At 41.3% G+C, this 26,844-nt stretch overlaps 1 protein-coding gene across 1 annotated transcript in view; it reads right to left on the bottom strand.

Annotated features, from left to right (window-relative positions):
- LOC132832116 (cystathionine gamma-lyase-like) overlaps positions 1 to 26,844 on the bottom strand; it is a 71,341-nt gene that overhangs the window by 27,731 nt on the left and 16,766 nt on the right. The window contains exons 2-5 of the mRNA XM_060849836.1: positions 19,665 to 19,746; positions 16,605 to 16,700; positions 15,839 to 15,948; positions 7,830 to 7,961 (exon numbers count right to left, since the gene is read on the bottom strand). Of these exons, the coding sequence (XP_060705819.1) occupies positions 7,830 to 7,961; positions 15,839 to 15,948; positions 16,605 to 16,700; positions 19,665 to 19,746 (420 nt within the window). The remainder of the gene's footprint in view (positions 1 to 7,829; positions 7,962 to 15,838; positions 15,949 to 16,604; positions 16,701 to 19,664; positions 19,747 to 26,844) is intronic.

Genomic DNA, 26,844 nt, shown 5'->3' with positions numbered 1-26,844 from the left:
AAAAGACATGTAAAAAAACTTGATCAAATTATCCATCAGACGACTACTGTCTAGCTCCATGCAATACCACAATCCCTCCCCCCACCAACCTCCAAAATCAGTCGACCCCAGATTTACTGGAGTCAAGGTTACGAAGCTATACTTCCTGTACTTTCAATTCACTTCATACATGGACAATGATAATTGTCTGCACTATTTATGCAGGCAATTAAAAAAAAACACGCATACAAACAACTGATATTCATGCTCTCATTGGCGAGAACATCCAAAATCTGTTGAGGTATAACTGACTTCAAAAATAGAACATTAAACAGAGTTAGACTTCTGTTGTAAAAATTTTTAAAAAGAGTCAAAATAAATCAAAACTCAAGGATTGGGATGCAGCCAAGTTTCTTTGTTATGACCAGATCCCAGCTAGTTTCCTAAATTTATTAAGGTCGCAGATGGAATTCCTAAAATTGTTCACCTCCATGATGCGGAGGGATGAACTGGCTCCTCTTCTTTGTTCACCCACCTGCTCAGCTGGTTGCAGTCAAGTTAATTTAAAAGGCATTCCTTTTGTTGTGACTATCTTTTTGCAAGATGCAAATTAATGTCAGTATTGGGGGAGTCAACTTCATCAGTTTCCTTGAATTTACAGAAAGGTTACGTTTACTCATTACTAAACACGAAAAGTACTGTCAAGGGAACACATATACACGATGATTAGAAATAAGGAATGAATATGACAGGATGAAAGTCTTAAAAAAAAATATGGATTGGTCTCTGAGTGTTTGCAAAGAGCAGCAAGTTGAATGCTGTGACCAGAGCAGTGGAAGATGCCGGTAGCACTGACATTGGTTGGTAAATGGCCAGTTGCACGATCCTTAGTATTGCAGATCAGTTGAGGTCCTGTCATTTTGATGCTTTTTGACGATGATTAAGTTCCAGTGTTCATGGTCAGAGGATGCTTCATTGTCCTGTTTCCTTTTAATTGGACTGCAGCATTAGGTGAAATCTAGTGGTTTCTTGCAATATAATGTAACCAAGAGATAGTCCTGTGGCTGTGAATTTCACAGTTCACTAACAGCTGAATGCAGGATGGCACACATAACAGTGTTCAGTCCCAGTAGTCCATTCCGATAGAATTGAAATTGGCTTTTTAATGTCTGTTCTTGTGTAGTCCTGGAGAGTAAAACAGACAGGGAGCTTTCTGCTGAGAGGAAAGAGATGGTCGGCTTCCTTTTATCTCTTTGTTCAGTCTCACCCTGTTTGAAGTTTTCCCGACAATTTATCTGCGGGACATTTTATTCACAGGACTTTGCCAAACATTCACTGAACTGAAACCCACAGTTCTTCTGTAGCATATGACTGTTATTCTTTTAAAAACAACACATTTTGGAATTAAAAATTTTAAAAGGTCTGAAAATAGTTTCGGATTCCAATCCATCATCACAACTCATTTAATGAAGGTAAAAAATAAAGGTATCATAGTCCACTACAAGTTGTTATTAGCTAAAAGTTGAATCTATTTTGCATGTGTGTTCAAAAAAGTGAAGATCAATCACTCTCATTTTGGAATAGGATCAGAATGCAGCTTTGAGCCAAAGTCACCACAGTTAAAGGTCATTGAGAAATGTTTACATTGCATTTGAAATTGGTGCATGAGACAGAAAAAAGAAAAATTCAGTCATGGGGCCAAATTAGTTGTGTAACTGATCTCTAAAGTGAGCATGTTGTGGAATCATTTGTCTGGGGAGGCAATGTGCTCACCTTTGCTGAGACTCTGCAATGTACATGCCTTTGTTGCCATATTTAAAGCCAAGCCCCACAATGTTTCAGATACCACAAGCCAGGAACTGCTCTTCACACTGTGATATCTGTACCAATTTCCTTCGGGAAATAACTGAGAAAGGCAATTTAGCTTCACAGTGCACTGACAGGGACCTGGAGGGGGTGGTGGAAAGGAGGGCAGTGCTGACTGATAGAGGAGGACACACTAAGAGAGTCAGCCAGCCCAGAGTGAAATGGCAGCTTAGGTCAGTGCAGTGTCCTGGGTAAAGTATAATACACAGCAGGGCAGAATGAAGGTTATTGATTTTCTGCATTGGGTGGAGTGCAGAAAACCTTCTCTCACTACCTTATGCCTGTCTTCTTCGGGCCACAACTCAAACAAAGGTGCAGCTGCAGTCACCTCTACCAAGGATCACTGCAACTGTCAACATTGCATTCACCATGTCCATTCAAAGCCTCTCACTCACATCACCCTCGCAAACTGCTAACCTTTCCTGTCTCTGCATTTCCTACTCACTAACAGTGGACACCTAACACCATCTCTTGCTGCAGTATCATGGACTTGTACTCTTAAAACATCTGCTCCAGTATCTTTGTCACTGTCAAACCTGGTTACGTTGAATCAGATAAGACATGAACAGACTCTTCAGGGATCCCAAACATTTCTCATCTCTCACATGCAACTGATGTCTTGACAGAACATAATGTTGGACATCAAGGATCCTTGAATCTGTGACATTGATAGCCAAGAGGTTGCACTTTAATGTGGACAACATTGAGATTAAAAGCAACATTCAGGAATTGTGTTAGGGTCTGGCCTGCACACATCTTTCACACTTATTCTCACACTGAGAGTGGAAGTACAGAATTACTGACCATTCCACACATCTTTGGAGGCAACGTTTAATTCTACCTATCAGCTTTTAAAAAAAACACATACATTCATTCAAGTCTGAGAGGTACATAATGGACAGGAGAATGTGAGGACTGCAGGTGCTGGAGGTCAGAGTCAAGAGTGTGGTGCCGGAAAAGCACAGCAGGTCAAGCAGCATCCAAGGAGCAGGAGAATTGACATTTTGGGAATAAGCCCTTCATCAGGAATTCACCTGCACATAATGGACAGTTCACATCTCCACCTTCCCTCATGATGCAGTGGTCTGCTCAGGAAAGCTGCACAAAGTCTCTTCTTAATCTGCTGTTGAAAATGAGACACAATACTTGGACATGATATGCTGACTGAAGCCTTAAACACTCCCTAAACCTATGACCATGCAATATTAGTGCCTTGTTTCACTGAGTGATGCTATTTCCAGTAGAACCTCTGCTGTGTAGATACAGAAAATTGGATCAGTCATAGATTCCAGGCATATAACCATATGGCTATGGAACACTGAGCAAGGATTATTGAGCAACAGAAAAGGTTAAGTACTGCAAACATAACACAATCCATATGTGGTTTGCTCAAAGTCGGGCTACTTGCCAGAAGACCAACAGAAGGCTTACACAATAAAAGGAAGTCTAAACCAACTTTACAGCCTGGAAATGAGTTTTAATTAGATTTTCTCTGGCATCTCACACTCAGTGAGGCATTGCTCTGTCATGTTCTCGTGAATGTCCCTTCTGATCAATGGCCATATTCTCAATTTCAGCTTCATCCTCAGATATTTTGTCAATCCCCCATTTTGTTTGCATCGAGGAGCTCCCACTTCTGTCATCTCTGTTGTGAAGGGTGCAGAATGCCACAATAATGTGGCACAACCTTTCAGGCATCAAAATGTCATCTTAAGGAGGCCAAAGATGTGTTTCCCCATGGCACTAATGGAAGCATGGGCAGCATTGCATCGTCATTCCATGCCAGTCTGAACGTTTTGTAGAAGTGTCATCAGCCATGTTTGGAGAGCATAGCCCTTGACTCCAAACAGCAATCTGTGTATGTCCCAAGGACCTTAGAAGGAGACACTAACTTGCGTGTGCTCTGGCATGTAGATATCATGTCAACTCGCAGGATATCTGGCACAGACATCCAAAACTTGCCATTGATGGTCAAATTGAACTTGAACATAGATGGAATGGAATGGAATGGAATCCCACCTCAGGCAACTATTTTTGTGGAGATTGCACATTCTCCCCATGTCTGTGTGGGTTTCCTCCGGGTGCTCCAGTTTCCTCCCACAGTCCAAAAATGTGCAGGTTAGGTGAATTGGCCATGCTAAATTGCTCGTAGTGTTAGGTGAAGAGGTAAATGTAGGGGAATGGGTCTGGGTGGGTTGCTCTTTGGAGAGTCGGTGTGGACTTGTTGGGACAAAGGGCCTGTGTCCACACTGTAAATATCTATTCTATGAGCTGGAAGACTACTCTGCTAAAGAACACTACAAGTTGGTGATAAGATAGGTTCAAAGCAATGAATGCATTGTATATCTCTTGTCCTTCAACTTGGAGAAACCAGCATTGGTGGAGAATCCCACTGGTTGAGCTGCCTCACACTCCCAAAGGGGAAGGATATGAATATCTGAGATCTGGAGAAAATGGCATCAGTGACATTCCGAGAACATGTATAGGTCAAGGATAGGGAAATGTCACACTGGTCCTCAGTTATTCCCTGAAATGAGCTGCTAGCAGATAAATTCTCAGTAGCTATAACCTTAATGGCCATCAGGATGGGTTTGCCACCCGGTCTTTGTCAGTCCAAGTTCTACTATAGCAGGTGTCCCAGGTCAGTGATGCTGGTCTAAGGCATCAGTGAGGGACCATCACCAGGGACCAAGGAGTCCAGAATCAGGGGTGACAGTCTAAGAATACAAGGTAGGCCTTTTAGGTTGGAGTCGAGAAGACATTTCTTCACCCAGAGTGTGGCGAGCTTGTGGAATTCTTTGTCACAGAAAGCAGTTGAGGCCAAAACATTGAATATTTTCAAGAAGGATATTGACATAATTACTGAATTAAAGGGATCAATGGGTATAGGGGGTGAAAGCTGGAGCAAGGTTATAAATTGGATAGTCAGCCCATGATCAGACTGAATGGTGGAGCAGGCCTACACGTGCTCCTATTTTCTGTGTATCTAAGTATCAGATGATGTTCAAACTGAGGAAGAAGAAAACACAAATAAATAGAGGTTTCACATACTGAGGTCCCAGGGAAGCAGTGAAATTGAGAATTGTAAAAACAGAAGGTCAGGCATTTGATGAGCATGTAGAACAGAAGACTACACATTCTGTTTTATCAAGTTTGAGTCTAAGTGGATGGATTAAGATAGGCCTTTTACTGTCCTTAAGTCTTTCAGTAATAGATTTGATGTCAAAACTAGAAGTCATGACCAATTATACGGCAATTTGAGAAGTGACTTTTTAAAACATTTCATTTGTGTGATATAGACATCGCTGGCTGGCCATCATTGATAGCCCATTCTTATTTGCTCTTGAGGTGGAGCTGAGTTGCCTTCTTGAATCGCTGCAGTCCACTTACTATGAGTTGACCCACAATGTCAGTAGGGAGGGAATTCCAAAATTTTGACCCAATGACTGTGAAGGGATGGTGGTATATTTCCAAGTCAGTGTGGTGAGTGGCTTGGAGGGGAACTTGCAGCTGGTGGTGTTCCCAAGTACCTGCTGCCCTTGTCCTTCGAGATGGAAGTGGTCGTAGGTTTGGAAGGTGCTGTCTAAGGATCTTTGGTGAATGTCTGCTGTGTATCTTGTAGATAGTACACACTGCTGCTACTAAGCACAGGTAGTGGAAGGATTGAATATCTGTAGATGGGCTGCTTTGATCTGAATGATGCCAAGCTTCTTGAGTGTTATTGGATTGTACCCATCCAGGCAAGTGGGGAGTATTTCATCACAATCCTGACTTATGCCTTGTTAATGATGGATACTCTTTGGAGTATCAGGAGGTGAGTTACGCGCTGCAGTATCCCTAGTCTCTGACCTGCTCTTGTAGCCATTGTGTTTATGTGATGAGTCCAGTTGAGTTTCTGGTCAATGGTAACCCCAAGGATGTTGACACTGGGGAACTCAGTGATGGTAATATCATTGAATGTGAAGCAGTGGTGATTAGAGCGTCTCTTATTGATGATGGTCATTGTCTAGCATTTGTGTAGTGCAAATGTTACTTGCCTCTTGTCGGTCCAAGCCTGGATATTGACCAGATCTTGTTGCATTTGAGCACAGACTGCTTCAGTATCTGAGGAATGCTGCTGAATACTGTGCAATCATTGGCAAACATCTCCATTTCTGACCTTATAACAGAGTGAAGATCATTGATGAAGCAGCTGAAGATTGTTGGGCCTAGGACGCTACCCTAAGGGACTCCTGCAGAGATGTCCTGGAGCTGAGATGACTGGCCTTCCGCAGCCACAACCATCTTCCTTTTTGCCAGGTATGACTCTAACCAGCGGAATGTTTGCCCCCTGATACCCACTGACTCCAGCTTTGCCAGGGTTCCTTGATGCCACACTCGGTCAAATGCAACCTTGACGTCAAGGTCTGTCACTTTCAATCTCACCTCTGGAATTTAGCTCTTTTGTCCATGTTTGAGCCAAGGCTGTAATGTGATCAGGAGCTGAGTGGCCCTGGTGAAACCCAAACTAGGTGTCACTGAGCAGGTTGTTGCTGAGCAGGTGCTGTTGAATAGCCCTATCGATGACCCCTTCCATCACTTTACTGATGATGGAGAGTTTGTTGATTGCTCCACAATTGGCAAGGTTGAATTTATCCTGCTTTTTGTGTTACAGGACATACCTGGGCAATTTTCCACATTGTCAGGTAGATGCCAGTGTTGTAACTATACTGGAAGGCCTTGGCTAGAGAAGCGGCAAGTTCTGGAACACGCATCTTTGGTACTATGGCTGGAATGTTATCAGGGCCCATTGCCTTTGCAGTATCCAGTGTCTCCAGCCATTTCTTGATATCATGTGCAGCGAACCAAATTGGCTGGAGATTGGTATCTGTGATGCTGGGGACACTGGAGGAGGAAGTGAGGACTGCAGATGCTGGAGATCAGAGCTGAAAATGTGGTGCTAGAAAAGCGCAGCAGGTCAGGCAGCATCCAAGAAGCAGGAGAATCGACGTTTCGGGCATGAGCCCTTCTTCAGGAATCTTTTCCAGCACCACATTTTCGACACTGGAGGAGCCCAAGATGGATTATCCACTCGGTACTTCTGACTGAAGATTGTTGTGAATGCATCAGCCTTCTCTTTTGCACTGATGTCCTGGGCTCCTCCATCATTGAGGATGGGGATATTTGTGGAGCTTCCTCCTCCAGTGAGTTGTTTAATTGTCCACCACCATTCACGACTGGATGTAGAAGGACTGCAGAGCTTAGATCTGATCCATTGGTTGCGGGATCACCTAGCTCTGCCTATCACTTGCTGTTTATGCCGTTTGGCACACAAGTAGTCCTGATTGGTAGCTTCACCAGGTTAGTACCTCATTTTTAGGTATGCCTGATGCTGCTCCTGGCATACCCTCCTGCACTCTCCATTGAACCAGGGTTGATTCCCTGGCTTGATGGTCATGGTTGAGTGGGAGATATGCCAAATTACCTGCTGAAATGCTATTACATTTCTTTAAAAACAAATCCAAGGTGTGCTGAGAAAGCAGCAGAACAGAGTTGAAGCTAAAGATCAAACATGATCAGATTGGACAGGGTTGAAGATAAAGTTCCCCTTTCGCATAGTCTGCAAAAAACCATATTCCAAGAGACTTGGATCTGAAATTACTAATAAAAACTATTCCATCGCAATGGAAAATAAGACTCTAACCTATAGAGTCATAGAATGCAACAATTTCTGCATCAGCAATACAATGACTCAACGCTATTGTCCATGTTCAATAACAGAAAGTCTTTATATACCTATCATTCAATTTAAAAACAGGATTTATCACTGCAGGAGCAATTTTACTGAGTCCTGAGCATAGTTAGGCTTATTGAGAGACATGAGGAAAGAAAAAGTGATAATTCAATGAAAATAATTTAGTGATAATTCACTAAATATTTGAAATTACGTTGCAATATGTTAATTCAATTGAGCAACGCGGCTAATTATGGACCAATACTGTTACCTGGAAATACGATGTCATGAAGGTGTTATCCACAACCAGTATGATGTCTCCATGTTTGTGTGCAGTTTCTGCACAAGCTTTGATGTCAATAACTTTCATCATAGGATTAGTAGGAGTCTCAATCCAAACAAGCTGTGAAAAGAACCATAAACAAGTTTAATTAGATTAGATTAGACTTACAGTGTGGAAACAGGCCCTTCGGCCCAACAAGTCCACACCGACCCGCCGAAGCGCAACCCACCCATACCCCTACCTTTACCCCTTACCTAACACTACGGGCAATTTAGCATGGCCAATTCACCTGACCCGCACATCTTTGGACAGTGGGAGGAAACCGGAGCACCCGGAGGAAACCCACGCAGACACGGGGAGAACGTGCAAACTCCACACAGTCAGTCGCCTGAGTCGGGAATTGAACCCGGGTCTCTGGTGCTGTGAGACAGCAGTGCTAACCACTGTGCCACCGTGCCGCCATAAAGTTAGTGATAGAGATTTCTTCATAGGGGCACTCTGAGGAAAGTGAAAATAAAGTAATGCAGGCTGTTGTTTTCTTAAAGTTCATGACCATAAAAGTGGACATGGCATCATATTTAGATCGGTCTGTGACAGTCTTGAACATGGTTGGTTTAGGATGAAAATGGTTGTTTCGAATTGGGAGTGGGGTGTGCATTTGCCTGATGATTAGCTACTGTGAATATTCCTGCATTTCAGTATTTTGCTGCCAAAAGGAGATTTGCCTGTCTTTCTGCCTTGGTGACAGTAAGGTAAACTAAGCACCTATGGCTATTCCCTTATCCCACTGCTCTGAAATGTCAAATGAAAACTCTTGACTATAGTGCAATAAGATAAAGAACTGTAGATGATGGAGATCTGAAACAAAAACAGAAATTGTTGTAGAACCACAGCAGGTCTGGCAGCATTGATGGGGAGAAAGCAGAGTCTACACCTGACTTAAGACTGTTAATTCTGTTTTCTCCCCACATATGCTGCCAGACGTGTTGAGTTTCTCCAGCAATTTCTGTCTCAGTATAGTACATCTTGTCCACCCATATACTGTGTACATTTCAGTATAATCAGGCAAAGTCTTGCCAATGTGGTTCTTTCTTGTACATGTTGGAAACTATGAAAGACCAAGTCCTCCTTTCATTTGCATTATCCCTGAACAGCCTTTGGGAGGTTACTGTGGCAACATTACTCAAGGAAAAATGGAGAATATATTTTGAAGAAGCCTCAGTGATTTCCATGCAACATTCCTATTCCACCATCTTAACCCTATACTGATGCTGATTGACAAAATGGTGTCAATTTTCTTCCACCATCTCAAAGCAACTATTAGAATGAATTAGTAATGTTTCTTCTGAAGACAAGATGTCTCTTTCCTGGAATTTCCAGCATCTTCCAGCCTTATCCTCAAGTGTTCCAGTTTAATGGGTTTATTTTAGATTATGACCAGTAGATTTCACAAGCTATCAAATTCTAGCTCTGAGCAATTTGACTAACCCCCAGCAGTGTACTTTTCACTGCTTCAAGGCCCTGAGACTGGTACTGTTCAGTTCTCCCAGCATGCACGTGAGGCTGCTTAGCTTTGTTGTCATTAGCACACATCTCAGAGAAACAGCCGTGGGTCAAACACTACCCCAGGAATCTTTCCAGTCTCAAACTCTGAAAAACAACTAATTCCAAGACAACTCCCCTCCCTTCAGTGATTCTAAACTGGAGCAGTCCATCCCAGTGCTACAAATCTCAGCATCCTTATCATGATATTGTCAGATTTGAGACCCTATCCCAGCTCTGCTAAGTTTGTTCCAACCCCCTCAGACTAGTAACAGGACACCCTTGTACTGCTGAGATCTTAGGTCTCATATTTTCATTCCAGTGCTCTCATTTTTCAAATACGCACTTCCAATAACATATGTCTTGCCAATCCATCATGCTGTGTACCCAAAGGCATTTTGATACTTTGAAAATTTCCATCCGGCTTTGAAAATGCCTTCTACCTTGGCTCATGAAAACATATGTTACCAGTTGTACTGTGCAACAGTGTGTGGAGGTCAACATTGGGAGGAACATGGAGTAGAAGGGAGAAGAATTCTGCCCAAGGATATCATTGCTGGGGCTTGCACTGAACTCTTTAGAAATAATTACAAATTAAATTAAACAGAAATATAGACACGTGAACAGGTCAGGCCATTTACCTGAGACAGCAGTTTACCACCAGGCACTCTTTGTCTACACCACCTTTCTTAGACAATGGCCTCTCTGGATCTGTGAGCGTAGTTTTCCTATGTGTAGCCTCCCTAGGATACAAATTGTTGACGTGCAACCAGATAGAGTCTCTGCCAAGAGCAGGAAACAACCACCTAAGGGTGGCCTTGCATAGCCATGGTGGGATTGATCAGGCACTGAGCTCCAATTAGATGGCCTGATTTAAGATATTACTTTATATGCCAAGGGACCATGGTCAGAACATGGCAGCCCACAATGACATTATAGTTGTAGCCATGGGAAGAACCGAAGGATTTCATTGGTGGAGTGACTGCCTGATTACAAGCTCCTGCACATGGGATCTCACGAACGACTGGTGTTGTGAGCATATGCTATTGTGCAAAAAAGTTAATAAAGATTTCCACATTAATTGGAAATTGTATCCAAACTTTGCTTCATATTGTACCCACCTACCATATGGGCTTGGTACTTTAGAAGGTGATGCTGTTAAAGATTGTTCATGGATTTTTCCTGACCATGAGGGGATCCCAGAAGATAAAGAAATGGGAAAACAAACTTTGGGTGGGTCTCTCACAGAATGTGTGGCAGGGAAATTGTCTCCAAAACAGGGATGGGTACAGGTTGGTTCCTGAAACCTGTGCACAAGGCTGCACAGTGGACAAAGGGGATCTCCCTGTTGGCCAGGTTTGGGAGCGGCAGTTTGGGTTATGGTAATATCAGCAGCAAGGCAGAAGGTATTAAGGTGGTAAAATTTTAACCAGGAGCTTACATAAGGTGAGAATTGGAGAAATATTGCAATGGCAGGGTGGAATAGTATATGTGGTGGTAGCATTCTCAGAATCCAGGGGTGACAAGCACAAACAGAGTTAGAATCATTTCCCATCTACAACCTCCGAGAGTCAGGCATGTGCTGTGAGGAATTAGTCATGATAAAGAAGCCCTGATAAAGAGTGGGAGAGTTTGCATTTTAAAAAGTAAAACAAAAACATAGTGAAACCATTAATGTAATTTATTTACCTTTCTTACTTCTGATTTGAGTCTGTCTTGGTTTTAAGTTGTTAAGACAAATGTTGAAAGGACTGTCAATGCAATGAAGGCTTCCAATGATAATATCTGGGTCTAAGATTTAATGAATTCTTTCGTCCACTGAATTTATAATTTATTGAAGGAGGTTAGATTTCTCGGGTGCATGGAAATATGGAAATGTGGTGATTTGCCTTTTTTAGTGCTTCTCACTTTGCATTTCCTTGGAGTCAGATCGTCATCTAATTTGCATCTCTTCTTAGTACACAGCTACTTCAGTGTTAGGTTGCAGGCTGTCACACCCTGTCGCTCCTGTTGCTTTTCAGCACAGAGGCAGATTGTCAGAGTTTAGAGAGTTGAACAGTGAAGTGAGTGGGTCTGGTGATGTATGGTACTTTACTAATATCACATGCCTGCAGCATGTGCCAGCCACTTACTTTGCAAACATCCTGTTTTTGCTTCAAGCAAATGGCCATGCCTGAAGGTGAAGTGCAGTCAATTCCTTTATGGCATCAAGGGGTCTGTCAGAGGACAGGGATTATCATGATGTCATATTGATCAACTTCTACCCACTCAACGTAGCAACCTTGGTTGCATAATGTACATTTGAACAAAGTGACATACCTCAGTTGCTGTGAATCATTGGAGGCTCACTTCTGAATCTCACTCAGCAAAACATTTTGGTCAAGTTTACAGATGAAGAAGTAGTAAATGGGGGCTTTAATTTAGTTAAGTGAGGTAGTCAGGTGATGATGCAAAACAATGCAAGGGGAGGTGCATTTGAATCAGTCTATTGTTACTCTGTACTAGATAAAGCCAGTCCAATGACGCATCTATTTCAGCTGCCCAAGCCAATTGAGTCATTCCATGTCAATCAGATGAAGCTTCTCCAGTGATAAGTACAGAACTGAAGCCAAATGGTTCTGGTGGCTATGCTGCTCTGTGACCCTGTCATCCAAGATTGCAATGGAGTTCCAATCCCAAACCAGGGTGGGTATTGTAGATGAAGCTCCTACAAGTCACACAGCAGGTGAAGTCACTTGAACTTGAGAATACTTTTCCTGGAAGGAACATTTGGTGAAACATCATCACATAGACGAGTAAAGGGATAGGAGAGCCTGATGTGATCCTGATGATAATATCATAAAAATTCAGTGTCTAATTATAACATAATTATAATTACAATATAATTAAGACTAAAACTGCTCACAATCCAGTTCCTATGTTTTTCTTTTTCTCTTACAGAAGATGGAGATAAAAGTGCTGATCCTATGAATGGTAACCGATATTTAGTGCAACAAATAGACTGTTAATATTTTCACAATTGGTTCTTTATTGTGATGTACACCATAAGGTAGCGTTAGTAATGATTAGTTTAACAGACGTGAAACTAGCCTGGTGCTGCAAACATTGTCACATTGAATGCTGCATCATGATTTGAGGGAATGCTCAGAACATACTAGCACCAGATTGCATTTGATAACTGAGGATGCTAAGCTGTACAGCAATTCCAGGAATTAAACATATACTTTCACTCACAGAGAAGGTTATGACATAGCTTCATTAATAGTGCTGCAACTAACACCAGGACATCACTTGGTAGGTCTTTAGATACTTTAGATAAATCAGTAAAGCTCATAGAACTAGGTTGAAGAAAATATTAAATAGAGGGAATAATGTGGAATATAATGAATTTGAGTAAGATTCAATTGTGACTGTTCACTTGGAAGTTGTAATGAGGGAACTGGACAAGCATGCTCAAGCAGGAAGGAAATTCTTTTGTGGGCGGCACGGTGGCACAGTGGTTAGCACTGCTGCCTCACAGCGCCTGTAGACCCGGGTTCAATTCCCGACTCAGGTGACTGACTGTGTGGAGTTTGCACGTTCTCCCCGTGTCTGCGTGGGTTTCCTCCGGGTGCTCCGGTTTCCTCCCACAGTCACAAAGATGTGCGGGTCAGGTGAATTTGCCAAACTAAATTGCCCGTAGTGTTAGGTAAGGGGTAAATGTAGGGGTATGGGTGGGTTGCGCTTCGGCGGGTCGGTGTGGACTTGTTGGGCCGAAGGGCCTGTTTCCACACTGTAAGTCTAATCTAATCTAATCTAAAGGATAAAATTAGCTCTTCAGAAGCTGCCAAAAACGATACCTGCACAAATATGATTCTTGGTTGGCAGGACAGGCCTGTGAATACCTTCAAAGGATTTTGCCTTCTTGGCTTGAAGCTAGTTAATAACCGACAGCGGAGATCTGCAAAATCAGAGGACTGGTAAGGTGTACCTGCTGAGACAGGAGTATCATCTAGGTGACAGTAACGTGACCATGCTAGGGTTTGTTGAACATTGTACTATTCTAAAAAAAAGGCAAAAGCCTAATCTTCATTTTAAATATGAAAACATGGAGGTAGAAAATTAGGGTCATGTGTCACATTGTGACCAATGCCTTGAATTTGCAACACAAGTCAACAGGGTTTCTTAGGCAGCCGAGGATTTATCTGGGTGCCCACAGAAAGAGGGCATTTTTGTTTGCCTATCTGATCAAAATGAAAATGCTGCACCTTCTATGGGGTCACTTGGGATCAGGAAGAACCTAATTATATGATAATGGTTACCCAGAGAGTAGAGTTCCTTACTTGGGCGGCATGAAGAAGAAGGGAGGATATTGTGTCTTCCACTGAGTGATCATCCATTGCCATCCTTCACCCATTCTCTCCCAATCTTCTCTCTTCCATTAATTAATCTCCTTGGCTTTAACAATGGGTATCCCTCTATCCCTCAATCATGCTTGCTCTTTGTTATCCTCAAGGGGCACTAATTTTTTTTATCAAATTAAATTTCAAAGTTTTTAGACTTCTCTGAACATCAAAATGATGAGTCTACGTGGAACTAAGTCATAATTCCAGTTGCTTTGTCTATTTCATTGTTTAGTTTCTCATACTTGAAGTGATAATAGTCATCAAGCTTCCACCACTCTGTAGTTGCTAGCTGACCCTCTGTGCCTAGCCTTTCTCAGCTTCTGTCTAGTTCCATGCAACTGGAGGCTGAAGTATGTCTCTCTGTGGTTGGATCTTATGGTGATCTCCAACTATACCAAATGATCTTGCATATCTACTCTAGCTTCACTCATGTAGAACGTCCTCCATCAGTGCACTCAATAATATTTTATACTAACTCCACAACTTCACAAGCCTCTTCTGCCAGTTTTCGAACCTGGAAAAATATTAGCTCTCATGCTAACATTTCTGTCCTGGACATACTCCAGTATTCCAGTGAAGCCCAGTGTAAACTGAAATAGCACTTCAATTTCTGCTTAGGCACTTTACAGCCTTCAGGACTTAACATTGAGTTCAACAACTTCAGTCCATGAACTCTGTCCCCTTTTCTGACTCCCTCAGGAATCCCACCGCCCTACATACAATCCTTATTTGCTTTCAGCAAAGCTGACCCATTTTGTGCTATTAAATGCCGACCATTAACACATTCTTCATCAATACCTCTTCTCCACAACCATTAGCACTCCGCTTGCTTTTTGTTTTAGGTACCTTTCCCATCTGTTACACTTGCACATCCTATTATTTAAAAGTCCCTTTATGACCTTACACTTTCCTATATCTAACCTTCTCCAGAACTGTAATTGTTCTGAGCTCCTGGCATCTTAAATATTTCCAATTTTAACCCGTCCATCAATGGTTGCCAAAACCTCAAAGTTTGAAATTTTTCTTTTTTCCTACACCATGCGCCGTAAAACCTTTCTCTTACCAACCTTTTGGTCAACAGCCCTAAAATTATCTGATGTAGCTTGTTGTCAGATAATTCTCCTGAGGAGCACCTTAATGTTTTCCTTCAATAAGGGTGCTGTAAAAATATAAGTCCCGTCATTGTACAGATCATATCTCAAATGGCGCATCAAGGTTTGGCCAATCTGGATTAATTATGTCATGACGTGGGTCTGAAACGATGTATTAGACAATATCAGGAAGAAGGAGCTTCAGTTACAAGGAGTAATTAAAACTTTTCTTGTCGGATAAAAGCCTTCCTAAGGTCTGCATCAAAGGCAGGATCAATGCCATTCCTGTCCCTACTTTCCAAGCAATTTGTCATGCCAAATTAAAAACAATTAAATAGGTACTGGTTACTGTCCAGGCTAGATAAGGATGGCTGATTTCCTTCGCTGAACTGAAATTGATGCAACGGTTGTGTTTCTTTTCAAATTTCAGTCTGACAGGCTTGTGGTCACCTTTATTGAAAGCAACTTTTCATTTCCATATTGAGAAATCAAATTCTCAAATTGTAATGATGGAATTTGAAATTCAGTTCATAGATGAGTTCAAGCCTTTTAAGTGCTAGAAAACACGATGACTACATACTTTAGCATGTGACATTGTCCAGAATTACGGAGGTTTGATTTTAAAATAGGTAGCTAAAGTTCAAAGTTCAGTGAACCAGTTATCAGAGGGTATAACTGGAAGATCATTTATCAATTAAGCAATGGGTGAAATGAGGAAACTTTATTTATAAGAGTTAATATCAATTAGAATGCTCTCTGACGATGATGAGGGTATACTCCTTAATTTGTGTTTTTAATAAATGTAGAAGCAATGCCAAAAGAAAGCTGTAAAAAAGTATATGGAGAAAGGCCAGGAAGAATGAGAATAAGTAGGTAATTCTGAACATCAGCACAAGCACAGAGTATTGTTTATGCTGCAATATTAAAAAGTACAACCATGGTTTGGAGGTAAAGGACACAGCTCACCACAGAGTCTTACTTTTGTGTTTGGTTTAATAGCTGCATTCAGTGTCTTCATTGATGTACAGTCAACAAATGAGGTTTCCAAACCCATTTCAGATGCAACTCTGCGGAAATACTGGTTTGCACCTGAAATACAGAATGTTTCCAGCATCATTGTATTTTGTATCTATTAAAGTTTTTATAGTTCTTTATTCATTCAGTTGATGAATAGCCAGTCATTGACCCAAAAGTATAACATTCCATCGATTAACACTACATGTGCTCTTTCTGCAATCATACACATTTTCAAAACTGGTGTATTAGGTCAATGTACAAATGATTTTCCTACCATTTTAAAAAAAAACTAAAGAATTGTCATATCCACCCACCTCAACTTTGAAACTCAAATCCCAAATTTATAAATAGACCTTTCATCACAATATTTTAAATGAACAATTGAGGGTCAGATAGCTCAGATTTGCAATGCAGAGTAATATCATCAGTGTAGGTTCAATTCCCATACAAGCTGAGGACACCTTGAGGTCACACATTCTCAACCTTTCCCCTTGTCTGAGTCAGGACCCTTGGGTTCACGTCACCAGCAATTTCCTTCCTTTAGTGAGAGAGCTTCCCCATGGCAACTTTACCTTTTACAAAACAACCCACCACTGTTGGCAGGATTAAAGAGGGAATCTAATGGATATTTTTCCTATTTAAATTGTCTGCCCATGTAGTTTATCCCAGTTAATGGAGGAAGAATTTCTTTCTGTTCTTGTATTAACTTCAGCCAATGCAAACTCTACCTCCATGTACATCTTTCATGCAAATGATGTTATCGCCAGACTTCAACAGATGTGCAATTGTCATCATAGCTGCAGAGCCAGACGCAAATGCTAAACCTGTAGGAAGAAAGAAAAATCAGTGAGTTGCCAGATAGGTTGAAATGCAAGATTGGGCAATTTAATATGATCACATAGGATATAAGCACAGAATAGGCCACCTGACCTCTGATGTCTAGGCTGCATATTTCCCTCCTTCAATATTTCTCTTTTTAATCTATCATTGGAATTTTCTCTTCCCCCTCTCCCATTCTCTTGGCTAGCAACTCCTTAAATGCAACACTCCTCAAGCCCTTTTTCGTTCTCAAGCAGTCACCCAGCCTGTCAATCTTTTCCTGATACTATATCCTTCCTTTCTGCTATCAACTTATCAAACCTTCTCTACACCCTCATCACAGCTTCGATCATTCTAACCAAAGCTGGATGCCACATTCTATGTGTGATCTAACCAAGATTTGAGGGAGGGTTAGCATTATTCCCCTAACTTTTCATTTTCATTTCTATCCTGCTATAGCTCAGTGCATTTTAAATTGACTGTTCTAACCCTATGTAATCAAGTATAACCATATAATACTTGCAGTATTTGTTAAGAGATCTCTTTATACCTCTACCCAACCTAGAATTACACTTTCTAATTAATAAGTGACCTCCCTATTCATCCTAGCAAAATGCTGACAGATAAATGTGCGATAGACATCACTTGCCCATTCTATAAATTTATTAGCTCCCTTTTACAATTAATTACATTTTTTTCTTGATATTAAGTATCATCATTCCAAATTTGGTGCCATTCTCAAATTTGGAAATTGTAACTTAGATTCCAAAAACTACACTGTAAATTTAAATTGTGAATGCCAGTGGCCCTATTAGTGACTTCAGGAACCCTGCTTTCCAGATTCTGTTTCTCTGAATAATAATCCTTCACTTTGGCTCCCTGCTTCTCTATTGAAAACAGTTAATAATCAATTCTGACATTATCCATTGACTCTATATTCTCTGACATCATTCAGTAATCAATACTGGGACAACTTATCAAAGACTGTTTGAAAATCCAGATAAATTACTTGTGCATTACCATTGTCTACTTTATTATGCCCTCAAAGTCAAAAATGCTAGTCAACCAAGATTTTTCCTATTAAATGCATGATTAATTTTTTTTTGTTTCTACATATTCTTCTGTTCATTTTTTCAGTAGGGATTCCAAGTTTTTTCCAATAAATGTAATATCAAGCTAACTAGTTGATAATTTAATGTTCTGTATTTCTTCTTGAAAATAGTACTTACATTAGTATCCATCAGTTTTCTTATCATGAATTACTAAATATACGTTATAATGTTTCTGCTATCTCTAGCTAAGATTGTTTTAAATATGTGAATGTAATTCACCCAGAACAGGCTTCAGCCCCTACCTAAATTAAATTTTTTCAATACATCCCTTCTTGTTAATTCAAAGTGCATATACTTCATTTAGTTACTCAACATCATATCCCTCTGCTCTATCTATCTGATATTCTAACACTAAATAATTATTTAATATTTTTGCCATTGCTTTATCGTGGCCTGTAGCATTATCTGGTTATCTCTTTAACAATCCGATTCCCAACCATTGTCTTCCTTTTTAAAAAAATGACATGCCTGTAAGATAGCTAGTTTGCTATTTTGTTTTATGTGTTAATTTACTTCCATAGGCTGTCTTTGCCTTCCTCATTACTTTTATCACTTTTCTCCTATTGCATTCCCTCTGTTAGCATATATTTTTCTGCTCTAGATGCATTATACAGGAAAGAAGTTCTTTAATGATGCAGTGATGCAATTAGCATGCTTTCCCCTCTTAAAAATTATGTTCAAATACTTATCTGTAAAACTGGGATATACTTCCTCCATGGCTTAATGGACAAGAGCGATTAGATTAGATTACATTACAGTGTGGAAACAGGCCCTTCGGCTCAACAAGTCCACACCGACCCGCCGAAGCGCAACCCACCCGTACCCCTATGTTTACCCCTACCTAACACTACGGGCAATTTAGCATGGCCAATTCACCTGACCTGCACATCTTTGGACTGTGGGAGGAAACCGGAGCACCCGGAGGAAACCCACTCAGACACGGGGAGAACGTGCAAACTTGTTCAGCATGGCAATGAGACAGACAGACTAGAAAAGTCACAGGCTCAAGCTCTGCACTGTACAAAGTAGACTCCCAACAAGGTACCAACTCTGGCATTACACTTGGCAAAATCTGTACATAAAAGGAAGAAGAACTAGATGGCATAGGTTTAGGGTGAGAGGGGAAAGAGATGAATGCGACCTAACAGGCAACTTTTTCACACAAGTATGGAATGAACTGCCACAGGAAGTGATGGAGATTGGTACAATTACAGAATTTAAAAAGCATCTGAATGGAGATATAAATAGGAAGGGTTTAGAAGAATATGGGCCAAGTGCTGGCAAATGGGACTACATTAGATTAGGACATGTGGTCAGCATGGATGGGTTGGACCAAAGGGTCTGTTTCCAGGCTGTACATCTCTATGACTCCAAGAAAACAAATAGAAACAAACAATAGAGGAGGTGATTGAAGTGGATACAATAACAATATTTAACAGGTGTCTTGGCAGAGACATAAATAGGCAGGGAATAGGTGGTACGTTGAGTCAACAGGTTTTTAGAAAGCGTCATGTTAGAGCAGCCTTGGTGGGCCGAAAGGCCTCTTCTTGTGCTGTTCTTTGTTCTTCACACGTCATTCTGGAGGGCATTAAAACTGTTTACCAACCTAACACCAGGTACACCTCACCTCTGCATTTACACAGTTTGGGCAGAATTTTGAAACACTGTGAGGATTTATGGCATTCAAAAGATTGGGTGCTGTCATGCCTAATTTCATCCCCATCTAGCATATGATAGCAACAAAATTACACATATACAGTTTACCAAAACCTGGGATATGTATTTGTCTTGAGATAAAAGAAACACTTGTACAGCTTCCCCTGCAAAAATCAATAACATATAGATTCTGTCACCTACTGTATTTTGCTCCATCAACTGCTGCTACAGCTTTCTCTAAACTATTCAGTTTGAGGTTTCCACTGCAGTCGTAATTAATGCCCTGTAGAAAAAACCAGGAGAGAGACATTAGAAGTATAATATATCCACAAAGAGGTCTTTACAGATGAAACAACATAATCCACTAACATATGTTGTTAAAAATGAGCAAACGCATTACTAGAAATTTCTCAACTGCTTATACAATTTAGTTTAAAAAGTACTAACATTTTTCACTAACATATTATCTATCTGCAGATGGAGAACCATTTGCTTTCTTGCAGGAAGCAATAAATTCTTGACCTTTCTCTCTTTCATTTGCAGCATGCAACCTGTGACTAACAATTTGCTGCCAGTTGTTGATGTCACCCTCGGAGAAGTATATGAGTTAACACCTGCAGAACCTACTGCCTCTTTCCTCCCAGCAGAGAATGCTTTGCTTCTATCCAGTTATGTTCAGGATGCTGGATTACTCTACGTGTGCGTTTTGCCTGTGACGATTTAAGTATCAACTTGCTACAATATAAATATTATAAATAGTATAAATAAAATGGTGTTATCTGCTAAAATGTATGTCTTCAATTAGCAAGACATCAGTTAAACTTAATTATTAATTCAATAATCGCCACAATAAACCATCATTCGTCTTACTAACATGGTCTTTACTAATAGCAGCAATCACAACTGTGGCATCCTCTGCTCGCAAAGACTAACTCACCAAACATTCCCTTCCACTGAGTCAAAATCTTGGAATTCCCTCCATAATGACATTGTGAGTCTGCCCACATCATATAGACTTGCAGGGCTTCAAGAAGACAGTTCACCACCATCTTGTCAAGGGCAATGAGGGACAGGCAATAAATGCTGGCCTTGCCAGGGATGCCCCTCCTCAAGAGTAAATTAAAAATATCCTCCCCACCAAGGATCAAAAATCACTGTTTTTTTTCTCTAGAACATGTACTCTAATAATTGTCTTCTAAACATGTGGTCATTGATAGACTAAATTGATGAAGCTATAGATGTTGATAGACACCCAACTGCAACTTTTATCTCTCACCACAGTCATACCCTTAACAATGATTTGGAAAAGGAAGCACTATACCAAAGGAGGGAAAGAAACAAACTAACCAATTTCTCCAAAATCTGAAGTGGTATGAAGTGCACAGAAACTAATAAACTTCCAAGCTTATCACTTGAGGACACTGTGAGTTTTGAGAAGATTTGTAGCTCAGGTTGAGGTTTTGGATGTAGGTTTGCTCGCTGAGCATGAAGGTTCATTTCCATTTGCTTCTTCACCATACTAGATAACATCTTCAGTGGGCCTCAGGCAAAGCACTGCTGAAAATTCCTGCTTTCTATTTATATGTTTGGGTTTCTTTGGGTGTGTGATGTCATTTCCTGTGGTGATGTTATTTCCTGTGGTGAAGTCACTTCCTGTTCTTTTTCTCAGGGGGTAATAGATGGGGTCTAACTCAATATGTTTGTTGATAGAATTCCGGTTGGAATGCCATGCTTCTAGGTGAGGACACCATCAATAATTATTTCAACTATAATAATTATGCACCCTATTAATCCATAATTTTCCCAAATATGTTTATTGACTCGTGATATTTTTCAGGAGTAGCTCTCATTAAGAAACCAGGTGCTGATTCTTGTTATAACCTCAATGCCAATCACATTATGAGAAATATGGGATAGGGCCATGACTCATATCAGCTACTATGACAGATCGCAACAAGTCTTAGTCAATTGTTACAAAGATATTTTAACAAGTGAGCAACTTTCCCACAGTATCATTAGCACACTGTTCAGCTTTATCCACCAAGTGACCCTTTTTGAGGATGATATTTCCCATGACTCTGCTCTTAGAGTCATAGAGTCAGAGAGATGTACAGCATGGAAACAGACTATAGTGGGCGGCACGGTGGCACAGTGGTTAGCACTGCTGTCTCACAACGTCTGAGATCTGGGTTCAATTCCCCACTCAGGCGACTGACTGTGTGGAGTTTGCACGTTCTCCCTGTGTCTGCGTGGGTTTCCTCTGGGTGCTCCGGTTTCCTCCCACAGTCCAAAGATGTGCGGGTCAGGTGAATTGGCCATGCTAAATTGCCCCTCGTGTTAGGTAAGGGGTAAATGTAGGGGTATGGGTGGGTTGCGCTTCGGTGGGTCGGTGTGGACTTGTTGGGCCGAAGGGCCTGTTTCCACACTGTAAGTAATCTAATCTAATCTAAGACCCTTCGGTCCAACCAGTTCATGCCAACCAGATAAACCAACCCAATCTAGTCCCACCTGCCAGCACCTGGCCCATATCCCTCCAAACCCTTCCTATTCATACACATCCAAACGCCTCTTAAATGTTGCAATTGTACTAGCCTCCACCACATCCTCTGACAGCTCATTCCATACACGTACCACCCTCTGCATGAAAAAGTTGCCCCTTAGGTCCCTTTTATATCTTTCCCCTCTCAGCCTAAACCTATGCCTTCTAGTTCTGGACTTCAGGAAAAAGACTTTGTCTATTTATCCTGTCCATGCTCCTAATAATTTTGTAAACCTCTATAAGGTCACCCCTCAGCCTCTGACACTCCAGGGAAAACAGCGCCAGCCTGTTCAGCCTCTCCCTATAGCTCAGATTCTCCAACCCTGGCAACATCCTTGTAAATCTCTTCTGAACTCTTTCAAGTTTCACAACATCTTTCCGATAGGAAGGAGAGCAGAATTGCATGCAATATTCCAACAGTGGCCTAACCAATGTCCTGTACAGCCCCGCAACATGACCTCTCAACTCCTGTACTCAATATTCTGACCAATAAAGGAAAGCATACCAAACGCTGCCTTAACTATCCTATCTACCTGCGACACCACTTTCAAGAAGCTATGAACCTGCACTCCAAGGTCTCTTTGTTCAGCAACACTCCCTAGAACCTTACCATTAAGTGTATAAGTCCTGCCAAGATTTGCTTTCCCAAAATGCAGCACCTCACATTTATCTGAATTAAACTCCATCTGCCACTTTTCAGCCCATTGGCCCATCTTGTCTAGATCCTGTTGCAGTCTGAGGTAACCTTCTTTGCTGTCTACTACACCTCCAATTTTGGTGTCATCTGCAAACTTACTAACTGTATCTCTTATGCTCGCCTCCAAATCATTTATGTAAATGACAAAAAGTAGAGGGCCCAGTACCGATCCTTGTGGCATTCCACTGGTCACAGGCCTCCAGTATAAAAAACAACCATCCACCAACCCCCTCTGTCTTCTACCTTTGAGCCAGTTCTGCATCCAAATGGCTAGTTCTCCCTGTATTCCATGAGATCTAACCTTGCTAATCAATCCCCCATGGAGAACCTTGTCAAACGCCTTACTGAAAAACATATAGATCACATTGACTGCTCTGCCCTCATCAATCTTCTTTGTTACTTCTTCAAAAACTTAATCAAGTTTGTGAGACATGATTTCCCATGCACAAAGCCATGTTGACTATCCCTAACCAGTCCTTGCCTTTCCAAATACATGTAAGTTCTGTCCCTCAGGATTCCCCCCAACAACTTGTCCACCACCGAGGTCAGGCTCACTGGTCTATAGTTCCCTGGCTTGTCTTTACCGCTCTTCTTAAATAGTGGCACCATGTTTGCCAACCTCCAGTCTTCCGGCACTTCACCTGTGACTATCAGTGATACAAATATCTCAGCAAGAGGCCCAGCAATCACTTCTCTAGCTTCCCACAGAGTTCTTGGGTACACCTGATCAGGTTCTGGGGATTTATCCACCCTTAACCGTTTCAAGACATCCAGCACTTCCTCCTCTGTAATCTGGACATTTTGCAAGATGACACCATCTTTTTCCCTACAGTCTATATCTTCCATATCCTTTTCCACAGTAAATACTGATGCAAAATATTCATTTAGTATCTCCCCCATTTTCTGTGGCTCCACACAAAGGCCACCTTGCTGATTTTTAAGGGGCCCTATTCTCTCCTTAGTTACCCTTTTGTCCTTAATATATTTGTAAAAACCCTTTGGATTCTCCTTAATTCTATTTGCCAAAGCTATCTCATGTCCCTGTTTTGCCCTCCTGATTTCCCTCTTAAGTATACTCCTACTTTCTTTATACTCTTCTAAGGATTCACTAGATCTATCCTGTCTGTACCTGACATATGCTTGCTTCTTTTTCTTATCCAAACCCTCAATTTCTTTAGTCATCCAGCATTTCCTGTACCTACCAGCCTTTCCTTTCACCCTGACAGAAGTATACTTTCTCTGGATTCTTGTTATCGCATTTCTGAAGGCTTTCCATTTTCCAGCTGTCCCTTTATCTGCGAACATCTGCCTCCAATCAGCTTTTGAAAGTTCTCGCCTACTACCGTCAAAATTGGCCTTTCTCCAATTTAGAACTTCAACTTTTAGATCTGGTCTATCCTTTTCCAGCACTATTTTAAAATGAATAGAATTATGGTCACTGGCACCAAAGTGCTCCCCCACTGACACCTCAGTCACCTGCCCTGCCTTATATTGTTTTCTCTCTCTGTTTCAGGAACCCTGCTTGGGGACAAGGGTCCTGAAAGACAATTGATTTGAAACCTGGGGTTGGACCCTTTCTCTAAAATAATGACAGACACCACAAGTTTTGTTTCACCGTATGCATGACAGTAATCCAGGAAACTGTGCATTGCATGGTCATATTTACAGGTTGCTCAGTAACCAATGTGCTGGAACTCTCCCAAGTGGCTAATTTGCTGACCAATTCATCTTCTACTATTTCCAGGGACTGACCAGGTCTCTGCTTCTTGCCTCAGTGCCAATTCTAGCCTGAATTTTAAATTCTTGGCTGCATTCCATCCCAGCAAAGTCAGTATGTCTGCTGCCTCTGACCACATTCAGTTAAATTTAATGTTAGATTGCTTAATTATCTTATAATCACTTTATTGTCCACCACAACCCAAACATTACTGACCTTTGTCTTTGTCTCGATGGTGATTTGATCAGCCCTGCTCATAACAAGTTGAAACTTGTAAGCACGCCTGCAGCAATTGAAGGTTGCTCAGCCTGATGCCTTCTTGAATCTCATTGTACTGCAATCCACTCCCTGCTCTTTGCATGCCTACTATGCCACAAACTGCTTTTTCACAGTCCATTTATCTCACCGTTGGTAAATGATTATGCACATACAAGTCAAGTCAATGTCATGCATCCATGGTAAGTTTCCACATGCTTTGGCCTGAGTTGCCTTGTGGTACCAAAGGCTGATCATGCATTTACTTTTCTGGCATTGCATCCCACCTGCATTATTGGTAATGCTGTACACTGAAGGTCAACACATCCTGTTGAAGGTGCGGCACTGACATCTATTCTTGTGAATTGGAGTGCTCCTTGGATGCTGCCTGACCTGCTGTGCTTTTCCAGCAACACAGTCTCGACTCTGATCTCCAGCATCTGTGGTCCTCACTTTCTCCTATTACTTGCTTGGACAGGCATCACATACGTGACCCCACTGTGGTTCACATTTGCCACATCGGTGATGGGCGGACTTAGTGATGCCACCTTCAGGAAAGAACACCTCTTGCTATTCCCAAACTGTCTGGATGAGCCTGTGCAGGGAGACATCGCTGAACCATGGGGCTGGTCAGACATTCCTTTAAATAATAAGGTACTCCCAATCAATGGAAACCTTGTGAGGGGAGGGATATGCTAGATTCTCAGTTTGTACAGGAGGCTGTGAGTGCAGATCTGTCAGCTGATGGGGGCTTTCACCAATGAAATGCTTTTCCTGCTGCTAGACCTGCATTTGCACAATGCTGAGTCCTAGCATTTTAATTGTAACCAGGTGGGAAATGTCAGAAAGAGAAAATGTGGAGACAGTACACAGTTTCAATTATGAATGATACACTTCATATTCTCATGCAAGGATACCAACCACTAGTGGCTTGTGTCTCACATGAAGTGCTGCCTGTGCATTCTTCCTGTGCTATCATAAAGGGCTGCACAGTAGTTTGTGGTGGAGAATGCACCATGGGTTAAGTATCAGTGGAAGAGACTCTTCCTTTGATTAAAAAAGGGGTTGTTTATTATTTAGTTCATAGTTTAGAGTACAATTTATTTAGAGATTTTATTAATGCTTTGGTATTACTAATAAAAGATTGGTAAGACATGCGGAGCCCCATGAGCAGACTGTGTGCCATTAACTTGAAACTGCATTTTCCTGAAATGTACATTGTTCCATCTAGAGGCAGTATTTTATATTGGACTAGGTGGAGTTTCAGCATAGCTCATGGACTAGCTCTTTCAGAACCATCATACAACATCTCCCCTCAAACTCTCTTTGCCCTTAGTTAACCCATTATACAATGTATAAACCTCCATACTCCATTTACAAGTGCCCTTTCGCACTCAAGTCTCTGACTTCACAAGTTCAAGAGAATTTAGAAATTCTTCCAGGGATATTTTAGTTTTGGATTTAGATGGTCAGTGGGCTTTTGGTTTGAAGATTGTTAACCTTGGGGCTGACTTATGATACGTTTTTCCACCGGAGAATCTGAAAACTTGAATATATCCTTCACAGAGGATATCATTAGTTGATGACTTTGATTTTGATCCATTAGCCAACTGAAGGATCTTTGGTATCATCAATGTCTGTCGTAGAAGATGAGTGCATTGATGAAAGAGGTAATTTCTTCCTTTTGACTCTGTGTTGGAGATGCAATTTTTCTCTCAATAACTTGGTTCGATGTCTTCCATCATTCTGTGAGTTCTTTGGACTGGGAAGGTAGATTTATTTCTCACTAATTCCATCAGTGTCGTCAACTGTTCCCATGCTGTTACTGTCTTCAGCAAACTATTTTGTTGTTTGGGCAGCTTTATGTAAAAAATGATCACTGAACTCAGATAGACTGTGTTGTACTTTCCTGGTTATAGTCCTGTCAAGTTTTGCTGATGGTTTGCATCAGAACATTCTTCAATAATAGCAGGAATGGAAATTATTTCCTCCAGCCCAGTAAAATCTGTGGTTCCCTTCTTTCTGATAGTATGAAACAAACTGTAGGAATGTAACTGATGTCAGCAGGTCCACACATAACTTTCAGTTCAGCCATTAACATTGCAGGGCTTTAAAAATGTTTCACTGGTTGTGCTTCCTCAGTTCAGTCAACTTCATATTAGAACATAGAACA

This window comes from Hemiscyllium ocellatum, chromosome 34 (assembly GCF_020745735.1).
Source record: "Hemiscyllium ocellatum isolate sHemOce1 chromosome 34, sHemOce1.pat.X.cur, whole genome shotgun sequence".
NCBI lineage: Eukaryota > Metazoa > Chordata > Chondrichthyes > Orectolobiformes > Hemiscylliidae > Hemiscyllium > Hemiscyllium ocellatum.
The sequence above is the reverse complement of the archived record's forward strand: the minus strand, read 5'-3'. Positions and strand labels throughout refer to the sequence as shown.